Source organism: Myxine glutinosa, chromosome 2 (genome assembly GCF_964187855.1).
Source record: "Myxine glutinosa chromosome 2, kmMyxGlut1.1, whole genome shotgun sequence".
NCBI classification, from domain to species: Eukaryota; Metazoa; Chordata; class Myxini; order Myxiniformes; family Myxinidae; genus Myxine; species Myxine glutinosa.
Window position 1 is genome coordinate 184357661 of NC_136262.1, and position 19595 is coordinate 184377255.

Below are 19595 nucleotides of genomic sequence, written 5' to 3' on the forward strand. Positions count from 1 at the left end.
GAGAGGGGGAGAGAGAGAGGGAGAGAGGGGGAGAGAGAAGGAGACAGAGGGAGAGAGAGGGGGAGAGAGAGGGAGAGAGAGGGAGAGGGAGAGACGAGATAGTGCAGGACAAGGGGGAAGCTGAGAGGAGGCAGGATGAGTGGGGAGCATTGAGGGGTGGGTTGGAGGGAGGGCTTTGATGTGTGCATTGAGGGGAAAGCTTTGAGAGGGTAGGGTGAATGGGAAGCTGTGAGAGTGTGGGTGAGTAGGAAGCTAGGAGAGGATGGCTGAAAGTGAAGCTTGGAGAGGATCGGGTAATGGGGAAGCTTGGAGAGGATGGGTGAGGGGACCCATGGAGAGGGTGAGGTGAATGTTCTTCAATAATGTACCTATACACTGTACAATGTACAAGCAACTGCAATACTGTAGAATAAATAGTGTTGCAAAAAACATTGTGGGGCATTACTTTTGGAGAGACCCTCGTACAACTCGCGGCCCCAATTTAATGGTACGTCAGAGTTTTTTAGAGTAGACCACCATTTTGTTTTTTTCCCTGCCCCCCCCCCTTTTTCTGCCAATTTCCGAGCTGTATCTCGGATCCAGTTGGGAGTTTTGGAATGAATTTTTGCATTGATAACGGGAATATAAAGTGTGTGGGATTGACATTTTTTCACCTTGACCAAATAAAGGTCATGACCTAATTATAGACATTTGAAAAAATTAACCATAACTCGACCAAGGTTTGTCCAATCAGAATAAAATTGCCCTCTCTCACCAAGAGTGAGTCGCATTTACTCTTAATAACATCATTCCCCTCTATGTTAAAGGTCCAGGTCAAATGGCGGTCTGGTAAAAGCGTTTTTTGTCATCGCCCAATATTGCCAATGCGGTATCTCAGACCGTTTGGCCTTCCAAGATGTTCTTGGATTATAATAGTGGACTTGGATTGTAGTTGGACACCTGATATTTGATGAGTACCTTGACCTATGTTTTGGGATTACGAGCTAATTTACAAAAAATGTGACTTTCAAATTTCAGCTTTTAATAAGCCTGAACACGACATTAGTCAATCTTGCCAGGAGCCAATCACATTGCACCTAGCCACACACCAGCCAATCAGCGTAACCACAAACGGACAAACATTTGTTAATGTTTATATATATAGCTGCATATACATATGTCCCGGTGTGTACCCTGGTTAGAATAAGAACACCGTATCCCTGCGTGTCGTAAGAGGCGACTAAGATGGTTGGCGTCAGGAAGGGCATCCGGCCATAAAAACATGGCCTCAAAAAGAGAACCATGACAATGACAACTACATATGGGCAGGGTACAGCCCGAAGTGGAGATTGGTTTCTGAGGTTTGGGACATGGAATGTAGGGACAATGACAGGGAGATCAGGAGAAGTGGTGGAAGTATTGGTCAGAAGAAGAGTGGACATATGTTGTGTGCAAGAGACGAGATGTAAGGGAAGTGGTGTGAGAATGGTGAAGGGTAGGCAGGGACAGAAATACAAGTTTGTGTGGCAAGGGTGCCCGGAGGGCGTGAATAGTGTTGGTGTCCTGCTTTCTGAGGAGTTTGTAGACAGTGTGGTGAGTGTGACTAGAGTGATAGGTTGATGATGGTCAAAATGATGATTGGAAAGCTCTTGGTGAATGTCATCTTGGGATATGCTTCGCAGGTTGGTCGGAGCGATGAAGAGAAGGACAAGTTCTGGTGTGCGATAGAGAAGCTGATGGAAAACGTGAAAGATGAGGAAGTTGTTGTGGTAGGAGGAGACCTAAATGGACATGTGGGAAGGAGTATGGACGGTTTTGAGGGAGTTCATGGGGGTTACGGATATGGTGTGAGAAATGGAGAAGGTGAAAGGATTTTGGAGTTTGCTGATGGAGCTGATTTGTTGATTTGTAATACTCAGTTCCAGAAAGAGGATAATAAGCTTGTTACATACACGTCAGGTGGGTCGACGACAACCGTTGACTACCTGATGGTGCGTAGGCGAGATAGGGGGCACCTCCAGGACACAAAGGTGATCCCGGGGGAGGAGGCTGTTTCACAGCACCACTTGGTTGTCTGCGACATAAAGGTGAAAGGTGCGAGGAAAGCTCGGCGGGTGAAGTACCAACCGAGAATGAAGGTGTGGAGGTTGAAAGAGGTGACAGTGAGGGAGGCATTAAAAGAGAGGCTGAGTAGGGTAGAGGATGATGTGGTTGAGCTTGAAAGTGTTTGGATGTCAATGAAAGATAGTCTGTTGTGAGCCGTTGGTGAGGTATGTGGATGGACAAAAGGACCACCGAGGCACTCAGAAACATGGTGGTGGGATGATGAAGTTGGAAAGAGGATTGACGAGAAGAGGAAGAAGTTCAAGGAGTGGCAGAAGGCGAAGGGTACGGGAGCAGAAAAAGCAGAGCATGAAGGTTATAAGGCAGCCAATAAGGCTGCAAAGAAAGAGGTAGCAAAGGCGCAGGAGGCATGTAGGAAAATGTTCGGAGAATGCTTGGATTCGTAAGAGGGTCAGAGAGCGGTATTCAGGATTGCAAAGCAGATAACGAAAGAGAGGTGTGATGTGATGGGGGTGAGTTGCTTCAAGGATGAAGTGGGACAAATCATTGTGGACCCAGATGGAATTAAAGGAAGATGGAAAAGATATATGGAAATGCTGTTGAATACAGAGAATGAATGGGATGGCAACATGGAGAGTAACCCAGTTTTAGGACCGGCAGAGAAGATAACTGAGAAGGAAGTTGAGGAAGCGATAAAAGCAATGAAGAGTAGAAAAGCGGGAGGGCCGACAGGAGTTGTGGGAGATATGTTGAAGGCAGCAGGAAGTTGGCGTGTGAAGAGAATGACAGAGATCTGTAATCTGGTGGTGAAAGAAGGCCGCATTCCAGTGGCTTGGGAACCGAGTACACTCGTCCCTCTATACAAGGGGAAAGGTGACCCTCTGCACTGTGGCTCGTATCGAGCGATAAAGTTATTGGAGCATGGAATGAAGGTATTGGAAAGGGTGTTGGAGAGGAGGATAAGGAAGAAAGTGAAGATTGAGGAAATGCAGTTTGGATTTATGCCAGGAAGAGGACCGACAGACGTGCTTTTTATTGAGGCAGTTGCAGGAGAAGTATATGGAGAATAGGAAGAAGTTGTTTCTTGGGTTTGTGGATCTGGAGAAAGCATTCGATAGGGTTCCATGCGAAGTATTGACATGGGCATTGAGGAAGTTAGGAGTGGAGGAATGTTTTTTTTTTTTGTTTTTTTTTTGTATACAAGATCGAGGCTCGTGAAAGAGCGAACATTAATCACACAGAAAGACAAACAGACACATAAAACAAATAACATCGGGAGCGGTAGACAAGATGGGGAGAGAGGGGGAAGGACACAAACACAACATTTGAGAGCAGGGACCGAGAGACATGGAGACATCGAGAGAAATGTGGGAGGGAGAGGGCTTTGGGAGGAGGCATGGGAAGGGGGGGGGGGGGGTGGGAGAGGTATAAAACACATGGACACTGCCAGGACTTCCAGGAAAGAAGTTGGAATTTCAAACAAGGTGGATCTGGGGTGAATTAGTAGGGGTAGAAAAGATCAAGGTTTTGGATGGGGGAAGATAAGAGATGGTGGTGAACAGCTGTTTTAAAGACCTGGAGGAAGGAGTGTGATTGAAGTGAGTGTGGGAGTTTTTTTTCCAGAGGCGGGAGAAAAGAGGAATGAAAGAGTGAAGGTGAGCAGAGAGCCGAGATTTCAGCAGTTTAACCATCAGAGGGTGGCTGGCAGATCTTGTGCGACCTGTAGGAATATTTGGGGGACAGAGCACAGATAGAGCTGGGGGAGCAAGGCCAGATAGGAGTCGGTAGAAGACAGAAAGACCACCAACCTGCCTGCGGTGAGTGAGTGAAAGGCCCTCAGAGATAGCTTCATCGTGGGGGATTCCAATGATTCTGAAAGCTTTGGATTCAACAGCCTGAAGCCGAGCCAGGTGTGAGGCAGGAGCACCAGCCCATAGGGGAGAACAGTATTCCATTGAGCTGCGGATGAAAGCCTTGTATGTGGTGAGGAGCTCAGGTGTGCCTAGGAAGGACTTCGCACGACGGAGGATGCCCAGTCGGCGACTGGCTTTGGAGGCCAGCTTGGAAATGTGGTTTTCCCAAGAAAGATCATGGCAGATAGTGAGACCCAAAAGCTTGAGCGACAGAACTTCTTGGAGAGGATTGTTGAGAAAGTAGATGGGAGGGTTGTCCAGTCGATCTTTTCGGAGAGACATAGTAAGAGTGTGAGATTTGTCAGGATTGAAAGACATGTTCCACTTGTTTGACCAGTCTGTGATTTTGTCCAGGTCTTCAGAGAGTGAGGAGGCTGCAGACTGCCGATCTGAGGGAAGAGGATTGGAGCGGCAGAGAGTGGAGTCATCAGCAAAGAGATAGAGAGGATTTTCCAGAGAGTCGGAGAGATCATTGATAAAGACCAGAAAAAGCACAGGGCCCAGCACACTGCCTTGGGGAACTCCAGCATGAATAGGAAGGGGAGATGAGAGAAATCCATTCAGGGCCACACGTTGACTACGACCAGAGAGGAAGTCCGCAAGCCATGCATGGAGATTTCCATGGATACCATAGGAGGAGAGTTCGGTGAGCAGAGCTGGGTGCCAGACCGTATCGAAGGCACGTGATATGTCAAGGGAGACAGCTCTGATTTCCTGTTTGGCATTGAGGACCTCCATCCATTGTTGAGACAGCAGAAGCAGCATGTCCAGAGTAGAGTGACCTGGTCTGAAACCAAATTGATGATCAGAGATCAAGCCATTGGAGAAGAGGAAAGGTTTCATATCCGAAGCAATGATGGATTCCATGACTTTGCTGATAATTGGGAGCAGGCTGATTGGTCTGTAGTTGCAAGGATCTGTTTTTGCACCTTTTTTTGTGTAAAGCGGTAATGTTTGCTGATTTCCAGGATGCTGGCAGATGACCTTGAGCAAGAGATAGGGTGAAAAGAACAGAGAGAGGGTGAGACAGAGCGGCAGAGCAGGATTTTAGGACCCGTGGGCTGATGCCGTCTGGTCCAGTTGCAGAATCAGAGTCGAGGTTTGACAAAAAAGTAGTGATGTGATGGAAATGGTTGATCAGAGTAGTGATGGAAATGTACAAAAGAGCGTGCACAGCTGTAAGGACGAAGGACGGGAACAGTGGTGAGTTTGAGGTGAAGGTGGGAGTGCATCAGGGTTCGGTACGAAGTCCACTACTATTTGTAGCTGTGATGGAGGTGCTGGCTCAGAACGTAAAGGAGGGTTTACTGTGGGAGTTGTTGTGTGCAGATGATCTGGTGTTGATTGCGGAAAGTATGGATGGACTGAAGGAAAAGATGAACAAGTGGAAGGAATGTATGGAGACAAAAGGTCTGAACGTGAATATAGGAAAGACGAAGGTGATGGCAAGTGGTAAAGCATGTGGTGAGGTGGAAAGAACTGGGAAGTGGCCGTGTGCTGTGTGCAGGAAGGGTGTCGGAGTGAACTCCATTCAATGTACAATGTGCGCTGAGTGGGTTCATCAAAAATGTAGTGGTCTGAGAGGGTCTTTAACCAGTGTGGCAGCTACATTCAAATGTAAGGTGTGCACAGAGGGAGCTGCAGATGGAGGAAATGTTGAGTTGGATCTTGGAGACGGCGTGAAGCTGGAAGGTGTGAAAACATTTTGCTACCTCGGAGACATGCTGAATGGAGAAGGTGGATCAGACTCGGCAACGGTTGCTGGAGTGATATGTGCATGGAAGAAGTTTCGGGAACTGAGTGGCGTGCTGTCGAGGAGGGGAGTGTCGTTGAAGCTGAATGGAAAGGTGTATGCTGCATGTGTGAGAAGTGAGAAGTGTTATGATTTATGGGAGTGAGACATGGGTAATGAACGTAGAGCAGCAACGAAGGCTGGAAAGGGTGGAAATGCAATGGTTCGGTGGATGTGCGCAGTATCGTTGAGAGAGAGAGGAAGACAAATGCTGAATTGCGAAAGATGATGGGAATAGAGCCTGTGATGGATGCTGTGAAGAGGAACAGGTTGAGATGGTTTGGTCATGTGTTGAGGAAGGATGAAAGTGACTGGTTGAGAAGAGTGATGGAAATGAATGTAGAAGGAAGTAGAGGACGGGGAAGACCGAGAAAGACTTGGCTAAAGATGGTGGAAGAAGAAATGCGGGCAAGGGGGTTAACAAGGAGAGATGCAGAAAATAGGGCAAAATGAAGAAGATTGTCATGGGGACCGCAAGGCTAACCCCCGCTCTCGCAGGGAAAATGGCCTTAAAATGCATGTTGTTGTTTGTTGTTGTTGTATAACCCCCGCTCTCGCAGGGAAAATGGCCTTAAAATGCATGTTGTTGTTTGTTGTTGTATATATATATATATACAGACTTGGCATTCATAATGGAATATATATTTTTTCTTGACTTGGGTTTTCTTTCTGAACTCAGTATATCAATCTGGTGAGTTTCTTTTACGCTTCGGTGATTTCTTTGTTAAAAGAACCATGTCACTGATTGTCTGTCACTGCAAGAAGTCAATAACAGGATTATATCACAGGTGGCGTGACAAAATGTACGGACAGGTACATTTGACGATTGGCTTCACAATCGGGTATATAAGGGTTGTTGCGTTCTGTATTAGTGGAAAACAACTGCTGCACGTCTACAAAAGTTATTGCCGCTTCCTCTGGAGATGGTCCGTCAACTCGACAATGCTGTTTGTCATGGAGTGGTGGCTTTACGAAATTTCGGCATGAAACAGCATGCTTTTGTTCAGCAGTATGGCATCACTCAAGGTCAGGTGTCAAAGATCCTGAAACAAAATGCTCAGAGGGGTGTCCCTACTCCAATACCGAGGCCAGGACGTACCCGCAGAACCACAGGGAGGGATGATCGCCAGCTGCACCGGTTAGTCCGCAATGGCCGTACCAAGTCAGATAATCGGCTTCAGGCTGAGAGGCAGCAACTGACAAATGTGCCTGTATCCAGAAGGCTAGTCAACCAACGACTGGTTCAAGCACGCTATCAGGCCAAGCATCCCCTGAGAAAGCCACGCCTGACCAGACAACACCGCCAGCGCCGATTGCAGTGGGCCAGAGAGCACCGTCAATGGCAGCCAGGACACTGGAATCACGTGATCTTCAGTGACGAGTCTAGATTTCTGGTCTATTGTCAAGATGGCCGCTTCCGAGTGTGCAGACAAGTGCATGAAGCCTACAATGAAGATTGTATAGTGCCAAGAGTCCAGGCTGGAGGTGGTGGGGTGACCGTTTGGGCTGCTTTTCATGCAGGTGGCAAAACTGACCTGGTTGTTCTGAATGGAAACCTGAACCAGTTAAAATACAGGGCCATTCTGAAAGAAACATTGCTTCCATTTGCTCGTGCAGCCTTTCGAGGAAACTTTGTCTTCCAAGATGACAATGCACGGCCTCATCGTGCTCGCATGATCCAACACTTTCTTGCTGACCGTGGTGTAGAGCATATGGAGTGGCCTGCCATGTCCCCGGATATGAATCCGATAGAGAACTTGTGGGCAGAATTAACGGGTCAAATCGACAACTTGGACCAGCAGCCCACCCCTGTGCATGAATTACAGCAGGCTATTGTCACTGCATGGCAAGCGATTCCTGTCCAAACCTTGGCAAATCTCGTGAACAGCATGCTTCAACGTGTTCGTGCTCTCCTGAATGCTCGTGGGGGTTACACGAAGTACTGAACTGTCATTTTACTGTCCGTAATCCCAGTCGTAAGTTAACTTTTGTTTTTGTTAAAAAAAAAATTGGCTAATGTGCAAAATAAAGAGATACTTCTGGAAAACGTACAGAAGTTTAACACAGTACTGTCTGTGAATTGAGTTTGATATCAGTTTACATCACTTTCAAGGATCAATTTATTTGCTTCGAAATGTCAAATGTGGTTTTTGTTTCTTTTAAAGGTCACATTAACACAATCTAGAATAATTTCAACATAATTCCAATGAACTTTTGGTTCTAAGTCATCTTGAAAAGTAAGTTCTCCCCCACAAAAAAATATTCCATATTAAATGCCAAGTCTGTATATATATATATATACTAGCTAAAACCCATGGAACATCCACAGAAGGGAGGATGTGGTGTATGGATAGAGTGTACCATTATGGATGGCATAGGGGATTTGCTTGTCCGAGTAAGAGTTAGGAAGAAAGATGAGAATGAAGAGTGCGTATATGAACAACGATCGCCGACACCGGCACAAATGCATGCTCTGGATTGTCCACTCAGTGGACGGCTTGCTTTCGCCTTCGCCTGTGTCCAATCAGCGGACGGCTTGCTTCGCCTTCGCCCAGCAGACGCCAATACGATGGCGTCATAAGATGGCGTCGTATCGGCAGTTAATCGGATGCTTTTGGGCCCCAACGTCGGCTAATTCAGATTTTTCGAGTATGGCTGTACGTGATAAACAGAGCGCGGTTCGTAGATCGTAAATCCATTAGTGCCGTGGGCATCGGGTCACTGGTTGCGCCGTAAAAGGGATAACAAAGTCGAGTCCTTACGCTAATATTATATAGATATATATATATATATATATATATATATATATATATATATATATATTTGGCATCAGGAAGGGCATCCGCCAATAAAAAAAAAATTGCCAAACAGGAAACCATGTTTGTCATGGGACCCGCAAGGCTATCCCCTGCTCCAGAGGGGAAAAATGGCATTAAAACGATTATTCATTCATATATATATATATATATATATATATATATATATATATATATATATATATATATACGCATCACATTTAATGAACTGTAATACTATTCAGTACACTTAAACATCAGGGGGATGCGGTGTTGGGTCAGTGATTGGTTCGTTAGGAGGGCAGGGGGCAAAAAATAGTTTCAGAACCACTGATGTGGATGGTAACACATTTTATTAATTTACACGCTAGCCCTAATGTTAAAGGTCAAGGTCATATGACTGTCCGAAAAAAAATATGGCCATCATTGGATCGCAAGTTAAGGAAGGCTTCTACAGAAGAGTGATGGGGGAGGGGAGTGGGAGTTAAAATAATCCTGGCGCCGCTCTGGCAAGGAGTTTTGGTGGGGGAAGACACCTCATGCTCCTCACTCTGCCGATCCTCAGTTCGGACTCCACAACTTCCTCCTAAGAACCTCGTTTCCCTGTGCTTCCTGGCTGGGTGATGCTTTCCCAGCGGTGGTTTCGGGACGTTTTGGACATTGAAAACTTTGGATTTTTTGGCCTCATGATGGTTACCTTTTGTCTGTGGACTGGCAGCAGCCCTGCCTGACCCCACATCCCAATATACACTTCATAGCGTCTTTCAGTGGCCTCAAAAAGACCTTCAAGGTCAATGGGTTGTAGCTTAAAACCTTGCCCAGGTTCCGTGGTACCTACACCCAAAATTTGGGGCCTCGAGGTGCTACGGTCTGGCCGTGAAAGCATAACGTACAAATACACAAACACTTGAAAATACAAAATATGCACTTTTTAGGACTCATCATTTGCGTTACAAAATGAAACCGTCGTTTATTGCAATTTGGATACTTAAAGACTCATCGGCAAATATCAAAAATGACACGATAATACACTTGTAAATCTTTGACGTGAAAATGTTTATTTTGTAAAAATTATTGATTCATACACATTCGGAAAGAGTGCAACAAAGTATAGCAAAGAACTGAACTCGATACCATGAGTGTAATATCACTCGAACACCATTAGGAAAAAGAAACGTTTCCCAAACAGGTCGGGGAAACAAGATTGCCCTTTTAGAGAAACTTTCACAAAATAATGCTATTTAGGCTGCAGCGAAAATATTTTCCAGTGATAATGATATTATACAAATCTTACTTTACAAGTCGATATTTTCAAAAGGTGCTAATATTCAAATCATTTCCTTTGGACATTTGGACACTTGAACATTCTTCATCAGAACTTGAAAGCTCATCATGAGAAGAGTCTGATTAAGGCAAAAAGATAATTCCGAGCACCCATAAAACTTGTATTTTGCCTTAAAATATTCATTTATACAACAATGCAATTTCAAGACGACTGCTGTGCATTTATATACGTGCTTTCAGGAAGCTCACGCACAGGTGTAACAGTTATCTCTCCATTGTTCATTTTAAAAAATAATGGAGCAAATGTAAAAGTGAGGGCTATTTGGTGTTGTGTGAATTGTGCTCGTGTGACATCTAAGTTCCGCACCCCAACACTTCCATCCCCAGTGGTATAGGAAGCATTTCAAAATACCACCTATTAAAACAAACAGTAGAGAAACAGATCTCTCACATCAACAGTCACTGCGGCCAATACAAATCACCAGCGAAACATCCAGATTTTCCCGCTAGCTCAAACCAGGATGGCTGAGAGGTACACTCACTCACCTCTGAGCTGTTTGGCCTGGACTGGAATCCTGACCGAGCGATAAACTGCCATCTCGGTGTGTCATTCACAGACGGTGATTCATCAATGTGTGTTGTCTCTAGGATGGACGTCTGCCAGCATTCGTTGGTGGAAGTTAAAAATCCCATGGTGTCCTTCATGAAGAGTAGACCAGCTGTTGCTGGCATCATGAACAAATAATAAATTCCTGCCTTAACCAGCAGAGGGCACTGCATCAGCGGCACAGCCGTCCATGCCCTCAGCCAACAATGCTACCCCACAGCCTTGTGCTACATACAAACAAAGAAGAACTCTCTGGGAAGTGTAAAAGGATTTTTTTTTTTTTTTACATCTTTAAAGCAGAAAACCAAAATAGATCTTTCAATTAAAATACAACCAAAGGTAATTGTTGAAAAAAATGTACACCATACTTTCAATAACACACCAAAAAAAAAAACACGCTGAAAACACGCATTGTGCATTCGAAACACGCATTGTGCATTCGAAGCACGCACACGCACACCTGTCGTGCCCATTTGCAGTCTGTCTTCATTGCACCAATGACCAGTTCTTCTACACAGGTTAGTTCTCCCTGATCATGCACTGATGTGACTTTCACCACACCACCAAGAAAATTTCTGATGAGATGAGAAAATTATAGGTATCATTAAACGGTGCAGTAAGCACGAGTAATCCAAGATGAAATGAACCCCAAAATATTGCAATCAAAATAAATTATTATTGTTCGACTGGGAATTTGAAGATAACCTAAAGTTCTCAAAACCTAGAGTTGAGGAATGGCCAGATGTTTTTATCAGGATGCATAAATAAAATACACAGAAGCAAAGATTTTTTATTTTTTGATATAAAATCTAGGCTCATGGAAGCAAATCTTCAGTAATCTATATTTCATTAAATTTGTTCATTCAATCACTATGTAATTCATTTACCTATGCTAAAAGAGGATGGCCTTTCCTAGAGTCCTCTCTTTTACATATCCTGTGAAGCGTTTCAGGAACTTGGGGTATTCACGCTTGGCTACGGTGCGCAAGGCAGCAGCTGGGGCCCACCCTCCAGGATTTACTGTGGAAGAAAGGAAGGAAGAAATGTTAAGGAAAGACTTGCCAAAAATACAACATTTCTTTTTTTACTACAGAGCAAGACAAAAATCACAACTTTATTGTTGATAAACTATTGTCAGTATCAGTTTTCATCAAGTAACAGTTTTACAAGGTAGGATAAATATGCCAGCACCAATGTAAAATGGACAATCATGCGTCATACAAGCTTCATCGGTGAATTTGGGTCAGGCCATCTGGTACTGGGATGGTGTCCCCTAAAAAGCACTCATTCAAATTGGACCGGTTTGTGGCAACTCAAGTAGCCAAGAGGAGTAGTGGAACACTTGATGTGAGGCGGATGAGCCAGTATAGCCAACGGCAACCATCAAAAGGTATATGAGCTAGTATTTAGACAACGGCAACCACAAAAATACACCCGTGGGGAAGAGGGAGGGTAAGCAGTGTCGCTGAAGCCGTGGAAGACCCTTACTCCTCGTCCGGTGGATGAGACTGCAGTCCAATTGCTATTCGTGATGCTGTTCTAATCCTGTTGGCATGATGAAGAAATCAATTTGGTTTTTTTCCTATTTTTGTGGGTGCCTAGAACAGTTCCCTACACCCACTAAAGAATGAGGTCGGGGATCATTTAATATTAACTTTCACATAGCTACAAAGGCGTAGGCACAAGAGCGCGATAAAAATTCTAAATAAATCCAACTTTCTTTTTCAAAAAAAAAAAAAAATTCTTGCCGAAAACACTCCCTGGCACTTATTGATGAACCTCAAAGTTTGACAAAGATCTGTTTGGCCATCTCTGAGAAAAGTGGTCACGGTCGGTCGTCACACGGTCACACACACACACACACACACACACACACACACACACACACACACACACACACACACACACACACACACACACACACACACACACACACACACACACACACACACACACACACACACACACCTCTTATGGTTATAGAATCGACCCAATCTGGACTTTTTCTGTGCTTGAATACATTCCGTTTCCCAAGCCCCACCTCATGACCCCCGTCAGATTCAATTTTCCATTTCAAGTCTCAAATTCCGTGAATTCCATGCATTTTCCGCGATCGCAGAAAATCGTTGGCTCTAAAAGATACTTAAAGGGAGAAGGTTAATGAAGAGGGCACGATGATCAACACCCAAACACAGCTTTCTTTGCATAAGCAACACCAAACTCTAGGACAGTACTTTAGACGTGAAGAAAACAGTGCCTTACCATTGGCTACGTAAGTTATTTTGCAAACAATGTTGTCTCTTGTAATGTCTTGTCCATTCTCTGGAGGGATTACAAGCGTCTGGCAAATCATGCCAATATTGATCTTCACACGAACATACTTGCTGGTCACCTGGAGAAAGAAATCTTGCCGATTACTAGTTATAATATTAAAAAGTTTTTATTTACTTTGTATTACTGGATATTGAAATGTATTGTGTGAGTGTACATGCACTCCAAAGTGCTTAAATGGAAGGAAAAAAAAAAGCAACATTCGTGGTTATCCACAATGTACCAATGTGAAAAGTTCGGTATTTTTATGATTCAGAAATTGTTTGGATACTGGGTCAATTTTTGAATTAGGGGTGGCAATGTAGTTCCACTGATAGTGTGCGCTCACCATTGACATGTCTAAATAGGAAATAATTCATATTTTATTGCAGTTACTAACCAGACTCTGACATAATGGTTAGAGTGTCTGCTTCGAGTCTGGGAGGTCGATGGTTCGGAACCTAGCTGAGTCAATGGCAAAACCTTAATATTGGTACGTGTTGCTTCCGTGCTTGATGCTCATCATTTAAGAGGATAGAACACAGACAAACAACCAAATGGTGGCAAAACCAGCAGAGGCTTTGATGGGCATAATGGTCCCTTTCTGCATTTAGATTCCTAGTAAGGGAACATATATTAATTCCAGCAGGGTTTTCTGCACCTTGGAGCACACTGGCTTTTCGATGGGGATGTAATGTGGACTAACTCGTCTGAATTTAGACGACATTTGAGATCCTATTGAATTTTTGAACACTTAAAAATTGGATCCTGACATTCAATTACACCAATTGCATCATAATGGCCCTGATACAAGACGAAGTTGTTTTTCAAAATTACGATCTTCAAAAATACAACACATCTTATTTTAACGGACCAGAGCAAAATATACATTTTTGCACTTCTTCCTCATTTTATTCTTCTTCTTCTTCTTCTTCCCAGCAATATGATGCACCATATGTCATTCATTCACATGCAGATTGTTTCCAAGTGCATTGTTCGCGATGGATTCAGTGGAAAGATGGGGTTAAAAAAAAAAAAAAAAAGACAAGTCAATGGAGGCTTATGAAAAATTACGATGCAAAGCCGATTGTTGCAGGAACAGCTGAAGAAACGAATAACTGCTGCTGCATCAAAATGCACGGTGTTTATACAGATTGCAACGATTGTCGCGAGCGCATGCAGAAAGAGTAGCTGGTGAACGAGTACTCTCAAAGAAAAGCGTTCAATGGAACCAAGTGTGGGAAGTTTCAATATGGAGAGAAAGTGTTGTTGCCTTTATCGATACAGTACTGTAAGAGATGCTTGTTAATTCGCTTTTTAAAAAAATTTGACAAGTATGTTGATCACTCCTGTTTGTCGCTCACTTAAACTTGCCTACAGGTCACAATTTTAAACAGATCTTCATGAAACTTCACCAAATGGTGGAGTTGGTGGTCCGACAGAATCCCATTTCTTTTTGATGTCAAAAGGTCAACATAAGCCGAAGGTCAACCACTTTTTTCAAATATTTTAAATCCTCAATTGTCACCCGATTGACTTCAAATTTGAATAGGATTTTCATATCAGCGAACTGAATTCAACCACCAATTATATTTGAGGTCAACATAGGCCAAAAGGTAGGCTAAATTTCTAAAATTGTCAATTTTCATAAGATTAACTTAAAATTTGAAGACGATTTGCATATCAGGTCACTGAATTCAACCACCAATTATTTTTGAGGTCAAAAGGATGCTTTACTGAGCAGATCTTTGTTCTTATGAAATCTACTTTGATCTACTTATGAAATCTACTTATGAAATCTACTTATGAAATCTACTGAGCAGATCTACTTTGTTCTCTTTTGCCAAATGTCGCTCTATGAGTGATTTTTCATTAGCTTGTTTGTCTGTCACCATTTTTCTCAGTGATGGCCAAATGGATCTTCATCAAACTTTCAGAGGTTCATCAGTTAGTGCCAGGGAGTGTTTCAGGCCAAATATATGTTTTGGGGGGGGGGGGGGGGGGGGGGAAACACGTTAATAATTATTGCTCTGTCGTGCCTAGGCCTTTGTAGCTATGTGAAAGGAAATATCAAATGATCACCAACCCCATTCTTTACTGGGTGAAGGGAAGTGTTTTAGCCCCGCACAAAAAAAAAAGAGAAAAAAATATTGATTTCTTCAAAATTCCAACAGGATGAGAACAGCATCAGGCAATGTTGGGTACCCCTGCTGGTTAATGATGAACGGAATGAAGTGATGCCCATTACAAGAGATGTGGTTTTAATGAAAGCACATGAAGTTGCTCGAGAGATGCAGATGCTGAATCACAGTTTAAAAGCAGCCTTGAGAGAAAGAGGAGCAAAAATGGGTACAGTTTGGATCAAATCAGCAATGAAGACCAAACGCCAGTGTTTTTCGACCTGTCGACAAATGTTACTATGAACAAAAAGAGAAAATTCTGTGCTTGTCAAGTCGAACAGAAATGAAAGGTGCCGTATTACTCTGATGTCGACTGTGCTCCTTGATGGTAATAAGTCACAGCCATATGCGATTCCTCAGCGGAAGACAATGCCAAAAGAAAAATTGCCTGCTGCTGTTATCGTTGGTGCACAAGAGAAAGGGTGGATGCACTCTACCATTGTCAAGGATTGGCGATATGTTGTTTGAGAAAGACGACATGGCATTATACGAGTATCAAAGTGCAGGAGTACGTTCAATTTGGATGCCTTTCATGGGCATTTGACAGACAGTGTGAAGTAAGAATAGAAGAGACTTGGTCATTATTCCCATTCCTACGATTTCTCAGCCTCAAGTTTTACATGTAGTGGTGAAAAGGCCATTGCAAAATGGGCCGCACAAACAGTAGATGGATTGGTTGCTTGCTGGGAATGACTCCATCGGGAAAATAGGCAACCCATTGGTCTCTCTCTTGTGTAAGTGGGTTCACGGAGCCTTGAGTGCTGTCTCCCCAGAAACCATTGTAAAAGCGTTTTCGAAGTGTTCTATTTCAAGTTTGATGACCGGCATAGAAGAGGACATTTTATTGGTAGATGAAGAAACAGGCTGAATGGATTCCGAAGATACCAAGAGCAGTGAAGATGGAAGTGAGCCGGAAGACTTGTGCGAGTGAGAGAAAGGAGACATTGAGAAATTTCAATTACAGTATTTTGGGGATTTTTTAGGATCATAGTCTTCAAATAAAATTTTGCTTACTAGTGATACTCATGCTACGCACAGGTGGGAGGCCGGAAACAAACAGGCACTGCAGATACGGTGAATGCTAAAGCATGAAACCAATAAATTCCACATTCCTGTAGCACCCTCAGTCGCACGTTAGACATGGACAGCATGTTCGTGAAGGACTTCCATGAAAAACGTACCCGTTTGCAAACAAATGGGTACATTCACGAATAGAAACATCGATCGTGTGTCCGTAGCGAATCTGCATATGGCGATCCGCGAAGTTCACGTTTAGAAAGTAGAAACCATCACGGCATGTCGTCATTTACTTGAACTCGATATCTCTTTTTTCATTCCAAACAACATAACTCCAATCACAAAATAAACCTTTAACAACATTGTTAATGTTTCCTTCATTGTAAAAACTACCAAGTCAACAGTTAAAAGGATTTTGAGCCGCTGGGTGTTACGGCCTGGGCAAGATCTATGGAGACAGCAATCTGTTAGTGTATACACTGCCCAAATAGCTATGTGGAATTCTCTCATGTAGAGATTCAACTCACATCATTTGAACTTTGGCCAAGGTCATTATTTGCTTTTAATGATGTTTATATACGAATCAAAAAGAAGATAATTGGTTTTGGGTCTTCCTTTCCGCATATCTCATGGGATTGTGAGTTGGAGAGATGACCGTGAGGGCGGGGAGGGTGTTGGCATTCTCTCAAGCAGGGATTCAACCCATGTCCTTATAAAAGTTCTTTGTCCGAGGTCACCGAATCCGATCAGTGCAGCCGATCGGTGCAGCTGTGCAGCGATCGGTGCAGCCGTTTGTGCGGCACCCGGGAAAATAATGTTATGCGGGAGTCCAAACCTGAAAATGCTGGAGGCCAAAGCTGAAATTGAAAAAACAATATACCCTATTTTACTCCAGGAGATCCCAGGATTACCCACCCAAAATATCGTTGCGATCGGTTAAGCCGTTTTTGCGGTACCTTTGAACGGACAGACAGACAGACAGACAGACAGACAGACAGACAGACAGACGTACGGACATTTGGTGAATCATAAAAATAAATAAAAAACACCTTTAGAGGCCATTTTTTAGAGGCCTTTAGAGGTGAATCATAGTAAGATTTAATTGTACTGGGAAGTTTTTTTATTTGCACTACTCTTTTCTGCAAATTATTTAAAGAAAAAAAGACAAATGATACAATATGGTTGTCTTTTGCGTGTAGCCACACAAAAAAACATGGTTGGCACCAATCCCCAAAGATTGATCATCTTATATTCAAGCTAATAAGGTAATTAAATTGAAAGAATATACAGTCATGTGAAAAAGTAAGTACACCCCATGTAAAGTTTTGACTTTTTCAACATATTTCAATATACAGCTATTTGATCTTCATTTCAACAATATTGATAGATAAAGGTGATATAATATAACAAATATCATGAAACATTTACATTTTGTAGTCCATTGTATAATTTAAACAAACATAAATGCAAATTCCGCATGTGGAAAAAGTAAGTACACCCTTGGCTCGAATAGGTGGTATTGCCCCCTTTGGCAGAAACAACCTCAAGAAGGCGTTTCTTATAACTGTCTACCAGTCTCTGACATCGACTGGGAGAAATTTTTGCCCACTCCTCCATGCAGAATTCTTTCAGCTGTGTGATGTTTGAGGGGTTTCTTGCATGCACAGCTCGTTTCAAATCCCCCCCACAACATCTCGATGGGATTTAGATCCAGGCTTTGACTTGGCCATTCCAGAACCCTCCATTTCTTTCTTTTCAGCCATTCGTTGGTGGATTTACTGGTATGTTTAGGGTCATTGTCATGTTGCAAGGTCCACCTTCGGTTGAGCTTCAACTTTCCGACAGATGGCCTCACATTATCCTCAAGCACCCTCTGGTACAATGAAGAATTCATAGTGAATTCTATGATGGTGAGCTGCCCAGGCCCTGATGCAGCAAAGCTGCCCCAAACCATAATATTTCCACCACCATGCTTTACAGTTGGTATCAGGTTTTGTGGTCAAATGCTGTCTTTGGTTTTTGCCAAACATGTCTTTTGGTACTGTGGCCAAATAGCTCTACCTTTGACTCATCTGTCCAGAGCACATCGTTCCAGAAGTGCTGGTCTTTGCCTCAGTGTTCATTGGCAAACTTTAGTCTTGCCCTGATGTTCTTTCTGGATAGCAAAGGTTTCCTCCTGGCACACCTCCCATGTAGATCAAATTTGTGCAGCCTCTTTCTAATGGTAGACTCGTGCACTGTGACATCAACAGTGGCAAGAGCTACCTGTAGGTCCCGTGATGACATTCTGGGGTTCTCAGAGACTTCTTTCAGCATCTTGCGGTCTGCTCTCGGGCTGAACTTGCTGGGGCGGCCTGGCCTGAACAAGTTGGCAGTTGTTTGGAATCGTCTCCACTTGTAGATAATCTTCCGGACAGTCTTGTAGATGATCTTCCACGAATGATTGATTTCAAATTGTTTTTCAGATTTTTTAAAATCCCTTCCCAGACTCGTAGGCATCTATAACCTTCTTTATGAAGGCCTCAGAGAGCTCTTTTGATCTAGGCATGGTGACAATACACACTTCAACAACAAAGAGCAAACCAAACCAAATGTCTGAGGTTTAAATAAGGCAGGTTCCTCCAAGATCCTCTCCAACGATGTTCTAATCATTTGCTCCTGAGCTGGTGCACCTGATTCTAATTTTAGGTATTTGAAGTAGTGATAAATGTCGGGGTGTACTTACTTTTTCCACATGCGAAATTTGCATTTATATGTTTATTTAAATTATACAATTGCAGTACAAAATGTAAATGTTTCATGATATTTGTTATATTATATCACCTTTATCTGTCAATATTGTTGAAATGAAGATCAAATAGCTGTATGTTGAAATATGTTGAAAAAGTCAAAACTTTACATGGGGTGTACTTACTTTTTCACGTGACTGTAAAACAGAGTTTAATTTTGTCTGTAAATCTGTGAAATGTTCTGAAGCCAGTTGTAGAAGAATCTCAAGTTTTAAGCACCACTTCATTGAGCCAACACACCAACGAGTATTTTTAGATTAACATGGCTCTTTGGCAACGTGGTTGAAAACAATGTGAATGCTCTGTTGATAATGAATTCATTGTATTTTCACTTTTAAACTCGGAAAGATCGCTATGTAAGTGCTATTACTTGACAGCGATTTATCATGAGGCATGATAAATCAACAATTTTGCCAAGAGTTTCCACAATTACTTGGGGAACTATAACGGCACTCATAGAGAGCATAGTCTCGTCTCGAGCACTCATTCTGAACAAAAATACCATTGTTAACTGCACGTTACTATTATGGCCCATCCATGCACCCCATTATGTCACATACAGGTAGTGAACAAAAAAAATATGGAAATACCAATGTAAAGTCACTTAATAGGGCGTTGGGCCACTACGTGCGGTCAATACCGCCTGCATGCACCGTGGCATAGAGGCCACCGGCATCTGGAATTCTGCAGGAGGGATGTGACACCATTCTTCCATGAGAAAGTCAATCAACTCACACCTGTTTGATTGAGGTGGAAAATGCTGTCTCAGGCATTGCTCCAGAATATCCCATAAATGCTCAATTGGGTTCTGATCTGGTGATTGACAAGACCATGACATATGGATATAATCAGTGTCATGCTCATC

The 19595-nt window shown here is 43.1% G+C and overlaps 2 protein-coding genes across 4 annotated transcripts in view; both read right to left on the minus strand.

The window, feature by feature from the left end:
* Window positions 1-19595, minus strand: part of LOC144890985 (uncharacterized) — a 532245-nt gene that overhangs the window by 292073 nt on the left and 220577 nt on the right. The window lies entirely within an intron of this gene.
* Window positions 9583-19595, minus strand: part of LOC137421006 (ceramide transfer protein) — a 140820-nt gene continuing 130807 nt past the window's right edge. For all 3 annotated transcript variants that reach the window (XM_068106627.2, XM_068106628.2, XM_068106629.2), the window contains 3 exons: window positions 12697-12826; window positions 11322-11454; window positions 9583-11009 (listed from right to left, as the gene is read on the minus strand). In XM_068106627.2, coding sequence (XP_067962728.1) covers window positions 11327-11454; window positions 12697-12826 — 258 coding nt within the window. In that variant the 3' untranslated portion in view covers window positions 9583-11009; window positions 11322-11326. The remainder of the gene's footprint in view (window positions 11010-11321; window positions 11455-12696; window positions 12827-19595) is intronic.